This window comes from Zea mays, chromosome 5 (assembly GCF_902167145.1).
Source record: "Zea mays cultivar B73 chromosome 5, Zm-B73-REFERENCE-NAM-5.0, whole genome shotgun sequence".
Lineage (NCBI taxonomy): Eukaryota > Viridiplantae > Streptophyta > Magnoliopsida > Poales > Poaceae > Zea > Zea mays.
Genome location: NC_050100.1, coordinates 147069248 through 147079318, shown reverse-complemented (window position 1 = coordinate 147079318; position 10071 = coordinate 147069248). Strand labels below are relative to the sequence as shown.

The following is a 10071-nucleotide window of genomic DNA, read 5'->3' as shown; positions in this document are numbered from 1 at the left end:
ATTTGGAGTTTATATGAATTTTCTATGGAATAAACAAGTTTCTAGCAATTATTTATACATTAAAAATCTATTTCTATTTTATTTTCTCTGATTTTCAAGTTGTCTGGACTGGGCCTCATTTTCTGGAAAGTGCAGGGGTCTCTGGGTAAAATCTTCTAAGACACAGAGAACAGGCCCGAGGACCGCGGGTTGATATCCATTAAATCTAGGGGCTCATAAGAAAATGTGCCAGGGCCGAAGGGGTATGGTGAGTTTTGGTCTGCCCGATCGACAACCGACGGTGGTGATTAGATTTAGGTTCCATCGAATCGGTACGCACCGATAGCCATCGGATCTAAATCCAACGGCCACGATTTAAAACACCTATGACCGCATCTGCACGAGTCGTGACTAATCCAGCGGCCCAGATTTCTCCCATACGCTGGCTCGCTCTGGACCGTTGATCGGTCCATCGACCACCCACATCTCGTCTTCCTTCTCGCGACCGAGCAGAAAGGAGGCGCCGCCGGAGAAACATCCAACCCCCGCCCTACTGCATACTTCGACTACAGACCGATGCTATTCACAGAGAAGAATAGAGCGAATAAAGTGGGGGCGGACTCACCACGGATTACGGCGCGAAGCAACCTTGGCCACACGGTGATGTCCTAACCGAAGTCCGACGAGCAATTGGATCGGCCCCAATGATGAATCCCCAATGGTCCGGCTATGTCCACCCTTCCCACAGCTAGGAGAAGCGCAAGACCACCCCACCGCAGACCTTGCCGTTGGCGAGTGGAGGATCTCCCGCGGCGGCGGCGAAACAACTACGGCTCCCACCGATTCTCTTCTCACAGGGCGGAGAACACAGCGGCGCGGCTATTGTCGTGCGCAAGACGAAGAGGAGAAAAGGGCTGCGACCCGGCTCCCATTTAACGGTTGAAGGGGGAAGAGTCCGTGCTGATCACGAAAATCCTGGCGGCAGTCCGCCATAGTCAGCGAGGTGGGTGAGTGCGGCTGCTAGCGCGGGCCCATCAGCTAGTCAAGCGTGCGCGAGTCACAGAGGCTGGCGATTGGAGCCCACATGTCAGCGCAAGAACAGAACCAGCAAGCGTGCGCGAGAGTACGAGAGGCTGGCCCGTGGGGCCCTGTTGTCAGCGCGCGCGGAAGAACGAGTTGGGCCACACAGAAGAATTTGGGTATTGGGCCAAGCTGAAGACTTTGGGCCCAGGCACAACAGTTCCTGTTCTTTTTTATTTTCTATTTTTATTTTCCTTTCATTTCCCATTCAAATCAGCTCCAAATTCAAATTCAAATGTTTTGTGGCAATTTTTTTATCCACATATTATATTATGTCATGACAAGTTCTAATTTGGGGATATATATATATTATTTATATTTTTATTTCACATGGTATTTGTTTGCTTCTCTTTTCTAAATTTTAGAATCTCTTTTAAGTTTTAAATTCCACTTTAGACTTTTTTACTATATTCCTTGTCACATTATTATTTTATATTGTCACAATACACACACAAAATAATATCCAGCGTGATGCATAATTTAGTGGTATATATTTTTATTAATTGTTTTTAAAGGTGGTGTTCACATGTGATGACAAATAGATGCAATACACACATATAAATAAAAGAAAACACTTTTCTCCTTTTATATGATCTCTTACAAATTAGGTGTTATAGTATCGACTAGCTAGGTTTTCTACCCTCTCTCCCACCTCCAGCCACCGGCCTCTACCACCTCAAGCCGTAGGCACCCGCTTCCGCTTCGCCATTCCCGGGAGGCTCATCCTTCACTATCGGGGGCGGCCCCCCATCCTAGCCGTCGACGTCCTCTTCTCTGCTCAATGGAACGCATCGGGAGGCGGCGACGCCTTGCTTCCGCACTGCCCCTCAGCCACCGGCCACCCCAAGCCCCAACCGCCGGCATACCCCTAGGTCATCGGTCCTCCTCCCCTCTCCCTCCATGGGTCTCCTCCACCCGCGACGCTCGACTGTGCCACACCGCCACTATCTCTGGCTGTGCTGCCCTCAGATTCATCGTCGGACCTCTTCGCCACCGGCCTGCTCTGACCCAAGCCGCACGAGTAGCTCCTCTTCCCACGATAATCTGCGCCCCGCTCGCGGCTCCCTCATCGCCGACCCCTGCGCTGGTGTCTCGGCTCGTGTAACCCGCTGTCATCGCGTCGACCACCTCCTCCTTGTCCACGCCGACTCCCAGCAACGCCTCCTACCTTCAAGCCTCTCTAGTCGTCAGCGTCGTTCCCCTGCCTAGTTGGATCCGGCGCAGCCCCATGCCTGGCTAGAGCCGCCCTGCCGCCTCCCTTTATTCCATGCCGCCACGGTTGGATTTATCGCTGTCGCGGCCTTCCCGACTGGATACACCGCTACCGCGACATTCCCGACCTAATATGTTGTCGCTTTGGCTGGATCCATCGTCTTCATGGCTGGATCTGTCGCTATCATGGTCTTCCTGACCGGATTTGTCGTTGCCTCTTCTGTTCCGCCGCCGCCTCCTCTGGTTGTAGGCTGGCGTGGCTCCTCTGGCAAGTGCAGACACGTGCGCTGCCGTCGGGCCCCTGGTGGGGCTCCTCGACGACCGGACAAGGGAAAAAGCAAGAAGGTCCATGAGGCTGATGCTATCTTTTTTTTTTGTGTCGTCCTGCCGATCGTTGGCGCTCGAACGTCGACCCCTCTGAAGAACGAGGCAACTGTTGTGTATCTCCCAGCCGCTGTAGAGTCGCTCGTGGTCCAACTCTCTTCGTCAGCTATGACCACGACCACCTCAACTTCGGCTACCTCGACATCCAGGGGCTATCATCTACACGGAGTGCACACCGGTCTCTGATCCTACCACAACATTCGCACCCTCATGACGTTGCGACCGCAGGAGGATTTCAGCTTGTCAGCTCCTACCTTCGACTTCTGGTCCAGTCTTATCGTTTGCGGTGCTCCCGTTGCGACTGCAGGGATGTTAGAGTGTGTGTTCCTATATTATTAATATATTTGTAGATGGGCTGACACCACTGTTAGGCTGCCGACCCATTATGGTTAGGGTTTCCTCCGGGTCTATATATGTAACCATCCTCTATGCAATAGTGTGGACTCTCATTCCAACTATAATGCATTAGTCATGAATTCCCACTAGGGCCCGTTTGTTTCCCTTTATTTTGAGGGATTGGAATCTAACAAATATAGTAGGTTATTTTTTTAGAATGTGACATTCCATAACTTTCCAAAGTGTACATATAAGCCTATCTCAAATTCATGGGGCAAGAGATGGAAATTAATTCTATAGATTTACATGCTACTTTTCTAATGTACAATTTATAACACACTATTATGCTTGCTACTCTATAACATAAATGCAGTGTATAACTCTCTCTCTCATATGATTTAGGATAATATACAAAGATAATACATAGACAAATATATTAACTTAACTAATTTTATCTAAATTATAATTATTAGAATGGAATTCAATTCCAACAAAACAAACGGGCCCTTACTGTTATTTTGTAAAGCCTCGCCTTTATTAAGTTTATTTTGCGGAGATTCCATATTTTTGTCTAGAGCTTATTATCAAATAGAAAGAAAAAAAAAACGGAAACCGCTTTCTGGCATGACTTTTGCATGAGACAGCAGCTCGTGCAAATAGATATTTACATAATGTCAGAAATGACCGGAACAATTTGTAAAAAGGTATTCCTCTTCATATCTCCACTCGATTTACAATCTGCTGTTTTTGCCAGATTGGAGGACTTGAAGCCTTTATTGTTACGTTAGGTTAGATCGATGTTATTCTGGTTCTACATCTGAAGAAGGAATAAGTGGTCACCATCTCGAATAACACTAACGTCATCTATCTCAGCATAGTCTCTACTGACCAATTTTGTAGGGTGGAAACCTGGAAACTTCTGACCTGCAAATTTTAGAAAAACTATTATAAATATATGTGTGCATCTCGTATCTTGATACTATCTAATATGCCACATAGCAAATCATAATTAAAATCTTGAAACTTTTTGCTTACTTCCGATTTCGAAAATCTCCTCCAGTGAACAAGGCAGATTGATAAGCTTCCCATTTTGTACTAAAGAACCTGTTGCATTATGAGGATCTGCGTGAATTGTAACTCTTTTGTTAGATGATTTTATGTTACTAGTATCTTGATTTTCTCTCGTAGTTATGGCATCCAATGTACTGTGGGAAGAACCCAGCTTCACTGTTTCAGGGCTTGTTTGCCAATAGCTTGCTGCTTCACAATCTTTCGATTTTATCTGAATGCAAAATTCCTTGGTTCCTTTTTTGGTCTCACAGTTTATGTGAAGATCATTACGTTTGTCATCTCCACTTGCCATCCTATCTGTCGCCCCAAAATTACCATGGTCATGACTGTTTCCTTGCTGTGGCACCCTCAACTGGATTGTTTCTGCTGCTAGTTTTGTTGAACCATGATCTCCACCAAAGGCTGGGGCCTTCTTACTAATGTCTTCAAATTTGTGCTCAGTGTATTGTAAGTAAGGTTGAGGTAACAACCATGCTTCTCGAGTAGCATGGAATAGCTCATACTTGTGCATGAATCTTCGATCTAGTTGATTTAATTCTGGTAAATTTTCCTGCAGCTTTAGCTTCTGTGCATTGACATAAAAAGTTATGAACTTCAATTTAACTGAAAAAATTAGCTGATGTATATATTTATCTACCTTAAAACAGTGAAGCTGTACCTGAAATAGATTGTTCAATATAATATTGCTGTCTTCCCTGTGTTCTTGCATGATCTCTGTTAATCTTATCTTCCTTATTCTCAAGAGCTGTGATAGGGTACTGGTGCGACAAGTAAATGGCTGGGGTATGTCACACAGAGCACCAACCTCTCCGAACATGTCTCTCTCTTCAACTTTTCCAAACACCTGCTTTCAGATAACGAATCATTGTTGTTAATCTTCTGAAACCTTAGTGATATTTGATATCATTGCAATGTAAGATGAGGAAACCTGAAACCTTTACCTGTTCATTACCGTTTACTGTTGTTATCAAATTCTACAGATAAGGCAACAAGAAAAGTGTAATTAGCTTGCTGAACAAACCTGTACAAATATGTTTTCAGAACATAGTCAGAGTTAAAAATCTAACCACTGATCCTGAAACTATTACATAAATATCAGCTGCCCCCTCATTTTGCAACATTATGTCTTCCTTTGGTGGGAAATACTCAGCCTGTACTTCCATTACCTGATGCCAAAGAAGTTTAACCTGTTAACACATTTGGGTGTATAATCAATTTTGAAACAATAAACAAAATATAGATTATATTACCAGTTCTGCAATGAAATCATTAGATACTCCATGAAAGAGGTAGGCTTGTCGTATGATAGTAAAAAATAAGTTGTATGCTATGCTTGAACGAATTCCTTTTGGGAGACAATTTAGCATAGCTTGCTGGTTGAGCCCCTCCGTCTTGAACTGTAGGCAGAAGTGAGACAACATTTGCTGCTTTATCTTCTCGGGCAACTGATTTCGTGCCGCAAATTCCGATGCCGATTGGATTGAGTCCCTCTACATCATTTGGGAAGTTACCAATGTGGAACAAGTAAGTAACCGCTTTTGTAAAGGGTTTAGTCTGTTTACATTTGATTTCACATTTTTCTTATATTGCTAGCCTTGAAACTTATTTTCTTTGTTGGTGCTGTTGTTTTAAAAATATTTAAATGATTAAAGGATACAACAACTTAGGGCTTAAAGCACATACAAGCAAAGCAATGTCAAGAATTTGGTTCCATTCATTGATTGCTTTGACTGATTTACTTGATTGGAACCTACTGCTTGGGGTTTGTGTAAGAACTTATTAGAATGGTTCAGTCAAAACTATTTGGTATAGGATAACCGAAGCTAAACTAATCGTTGAATCTAAACTATGTCTCTGATTTCCTCTCAGTTTAGTAGATCTCATAGTGTGTAGAGTTTTGTCCCCTTCAATTATTAATTATAATCATGGTGAGGTAGAAGATAGACAATCCATATGGATAACTGCATAAACACACTTTGAATAAGCATAATCCGTATAAGGAAGCTAGGTTGTTCGTATAGGACATGTTATTTATTGTCTCACTTAAGTTGTTGTCCCTTATGCATCTACTTGATATTTAAAATCTGTCCCTGAATGATTGTTAGTGAGGTAGAAAAACCGAGTTGAGGATTAATGGATTTTGCCAAGTTCAGACACGTACAAAATTCCGGGTGCGGCTGGTCCCATGAACAACCAGGTTGGTCATATTACCAATAAGGTAAGCTGTCAGGCCCAGATTAAACAGCATATAGCAGATATCAAACAACATCTCTCTTGGGTTCTCAGCATGTAGGTCCCCATAACCTGTTGTTGTCAATGTTGTAATCGACCAGTAAAGTGCAGTTACATATCTAGTCCATAAGCTCTCTGATCTGAAGGTGGGCATAACAGCACCTATCCATGTTTTCTCTGGATCAGGATATCTATCGGCAATCATATAGTTGAAACATCCCGCACAATGCACGGCAAACAGAGTAACCTGCATTTATTATCACAGAATTTTCACATTATTTTTCAAAAGTTCCAATAAGCAAACGTAGACGCTTTGCAAGCTTGACACCTTTTATGGAGAATGTAGAAGTAAGCCCTATTTTTTTTTGTCTCAAAATTCTGAAAGACTTACAGAAATAAGTTTTGAGCATCTAGTCCAGAAATAGTTGAATCTTATGTCCTTCTCCAGCCTGGTAAAAGAAAGGTGATCAAATTGGTGCCATTTGTCATTCATCATCAAAATAGTGAGAAGCTGGATCGGAGTTGAACCTTGCAAACAGCGAGCTGACTCGGTGAAGACGCCATAGCCTCAACATATTGAGTATCTTAAAAGCAAGGTCATTCCCCTTATGTGTAAAAAGAAGGCTGATTGACTGAAATGGAGCTGTTGAACATACATCAAAGATGAACCAGGTTGATAGGTACCTGTGGTGGATAGTTACTTGTTAGTTCCATAAAAGAAAATGCACGGCCTTTCCCAAATTCGATGTGGAGTTTTGGATGAGAAAGTGGGGTGCAAACCTTACTGCAATTCTCTTTCGATCATCCACAAGAAGATGTGTTTTGCTGTCGACATAAGCTACAAAGAACGTCAAAACGATATCAATAGCGAAGACGCTATTGACAATGTTCTCGACCAGCAGAAGCTTAGAGGACAAGTCCCTCAAAAATGCTAGTTCAAACGGGCAAATCCAGGCGGAGTAAATGACTAAGACTGTAAGGAACAACTCCCAGTATCTGAGAGACACAAAGACAAAGCAGAGGAAACATGTCAGCTCCTGCTGTTTGGCTATATTTCAACATGGTAAGGTACATGCAAGGTGCAGGGAGAACCTCACCTATAACGGGGATCGTAGGGAGATATGATGAACCTCTGCAACTTGTTAGATTGGTTTATTGTTGCACCAAGAGATGGCAGGAGCTCAATGGTGAAGCTGCCACTGTTCCTCTTAACATGAACTCCATCCCAAAATTGTTGGAAGCATGACTTTGAATGAGCTTGAGTCATGCTTACTTTTCTGTTCTTTGCCTCTCAACTCTGTATGCAGATGGTGTGGAGGCGGCTATATATATAAATATATGCTGCAGGTGATGTACATCCAGCGCTGTGGGCCAAACTGAACAGATCTTGGAAGCAAACAAAGAGCTGGCTATATTTGTACCTTACGAGGAAAACAACAGGGCGTGCGTGTTTCCTATGGTGTGGTTGACGCTGTTAGTTGACCCTAGTTGCAAAGTTAGGAATGGAGCAAGCGCCCCCAGATTCTTCTCAAGCATTTACTCTGATGTGTACAGACCCTTCTATGGACTGGTTTTATCCACTTCATCCAAGAACAATCTGTGGTGTGTGTTAATTTGCTGGTTTGTTGTACATCCTGTCCCTAGTTTGAAATATTGTGATTTGTACTAGATTGCTAAAACACTCTGTTCCTCTAGTCCTTCCTGAAATAGTAATTATCAAAGGTTTCGTAGTCTAAACATGGAAAAAAGGTGTCAATGACGTAATAAGGGAATAATAGCTTAGTAAGCTAGTTTAGTGTCCAAATTAACTCCTGAAGTAGGTGTATCTTAATGCTGCCCACATGTTTGTGCAAATGGGAACAGCATAGCTGGAACCATTGATGTCGCTTCTAGAGGTAAATTATCTTTAAGACCATTGGTGGATCATTAGTTTTTTTTAGATTTTAAGGTAAAACAAAAGGTTTTCTAGTCAAGACATCGGAGTGTTAGTTGTAATGTCATGTGGAGGATCCAACCCCTTGGTCAACTCAGCTACTTATACAAAGCTATTGGCTGTCTCCCTCCAGCTAAAAAGCTTAGCTGATCCAAATAGGGCCTAATCCTCCTCTGTGCTCTGATGTCTGGCATTTACATCCACCAGGCTTTATCCTTCAGCCAGTGCACTCATTGAGTTCCCTGTCTTCTTGGGACCATAGAGACTGACAGACTGTTGTCTCCATTATTGTGATTTCTGTCTGAAGTTTCAGCTGTATACAATCTTATTTGAAGTTCTGTCTTGTTTTCATTTCTTATTGCTGAATCATCCTCCTGCTCAGTCAGAGGGTACCCACTTGATATCTCGTGAAAGTGGGGCCCAGATCTAGATTACAGGCAGAGGAAACAAACCTTTTCCGTACATTAATTGATGTTCATTTCCATTTGCTAACTAAATAATTAATCTACGATTTACTTTTCTTATGATTTGTGCTGCTTGGCTAGTGCTTACTTTTTGAAAGATGCTCACTGCCCACATCACATGCCATGCAGGTTATTATAATTGCTGCAAAAAAAAAAGAGAGAGTACTTATGTGTGTGACATGAGTAAGTGGTGCTTGTATTGGTGGTAGGATAAGCTGCTAATATGTTACTGATAATAATGCATCTTATTTTGTTTATCTTCTGCAAGGTTGATCAGTTTTTTTTAAAACATTTGGTTATTTAGTTTTTACTACTTGTCAGTTCTGTAGTCTGAAGAAACTTCAACCTTGCTGTCCTGTACCTTTTCTCTTAAGGTTTTAGTTTTGACAGAAGGTAAGGTGTATCTTTGTCTAGATCCCTAGATCATATTCTGTTCAAGTCTTTTATCTGGAGTCTAGAACCAGAGTATACATGCAAAATCTTCTTAACTCATTTCCTTGTTCTGAACTTATCTATAATACCTAGGAAACATTAGCAGCTAAAACTGTAAATTTAACATTAGAACTTGCAACTTTTTTCATCATTAGGGAACTGCATGCATGTGTGTTTTTTCCTGAAAGAGATAGGCATTAGACATCCATTAGCTATTTGTTGCTTGCTACTTTTCGTGGGCCTGGTGATAGTCACCAGGCTAACCATACAAGTCTCTGTCCGGTTAGCTCTCCATATATTGTAATGGATTGGATTCCGTCTAATAGGTCGTTATTGGTCCATCATCAACCTGGGATGTCAACACTCCCGGCCCTAGCTCATCAATTCTTTGTATTGCCCCTTCCCTAATCTCTCTTCGCTTACAAATTAAACTTGTTTGAGTCTAGCTACTATATACGAGAATTGATGAATTCATTCTGATTATTTTTGTGCCGATTATTTCAAACGAGAAGAAAGCTCAACTGCACTTTGCATCGACTTGCTCGACACTGTTTTTTTATTTAATTAAAAAAAAACTCTTCTACAATAAACTAGCTAGTAGCTAGATTGCAAGCAATTAATCAGGCCATGGATGGACAGGCTTTTTGCATATATAGGCTATTTGTGCACACTGCAGTCTTAATAAATTTTTGCACAGATGGTATGGTACTACACTTTTTCAGTACTTTTGGTGTCCCAAACTGCTGCCCACTTTTCTTGTTTCTGGACAAATTAAACCATCGCAGGACCAAAAGTTTAGCTCTATCCTTGTGTTGCATTGTGTTTTCCAACATCTTTCTGTTGGAATGTACCCTGCATTATTATCACTGGTGACCATGTGAAGGGTGGGGGATCGAGAGCTATGAAGTGGCGGTCGTCCTTCCATGCATGTGCATGCATGTGTCTAGC

At 42.4% G+C, this 10071-nt stretch overlaps 1 protein-coding gene across 1 annotated transcript; it reads right to left on the bottom strand.

The window, feature by feature from the left end:
- Positions 1-3434: 3434 nt before the first annotated feature.
- On the bottom strand, positions 3435-7803 carry LOC103626996 (potassium channel KAT1). Its single transcript, XM_008647352.4, has 11 exons — positions 7392-7803; positions 7075-7290; positions 6823-6978; positions 6686-6743; positions 6224-6541; positions 5313-5552; positions 5130-5228; positions 5004-5036; positions 4721-4906; positions 4027-4627; positions 3435-3915 (listed from the first exon to the last, which is right to left on the bottom strand). Exons 1-11 carry the CDS (start codon positions 7559-7561, stop codon positions 3803-3805), a joined length of 2190 nt encoding a protein of 729 aa, XP_008645574.1. The 5' UTR covers positions 7562-7803; the 3' UTR covers positions 3435-3802.
- Between the last annotated feature and the right edge of the window lie 2268 nt (positions 7804-10071).

Bases quoted from the DNA above. Each gene is read 5' to 3' on its own strand.
- LOC103626996 (XM_008647352.4), bottom strand. From the start codon at position 7,561: ATGACTCAAGCTCATTCAAAGTCATGCTTCCAACAATTTTGGGATGGA. The intron at 5,037-5,129 runs GTTAGATTTTTA...CCTTATCTGTAG, and splicing joins TAATAGTTTCAGGATCAGTG to AATTTGATAACAACAGTAAA. The intron at 4,907-5,003 runs GTAAAGGTTTCA...ATCTGAAAGCAG, and splicing joins CAGTAAACGGTAATGAACAG to GTGTTTGGAAAAGTTGAAGA.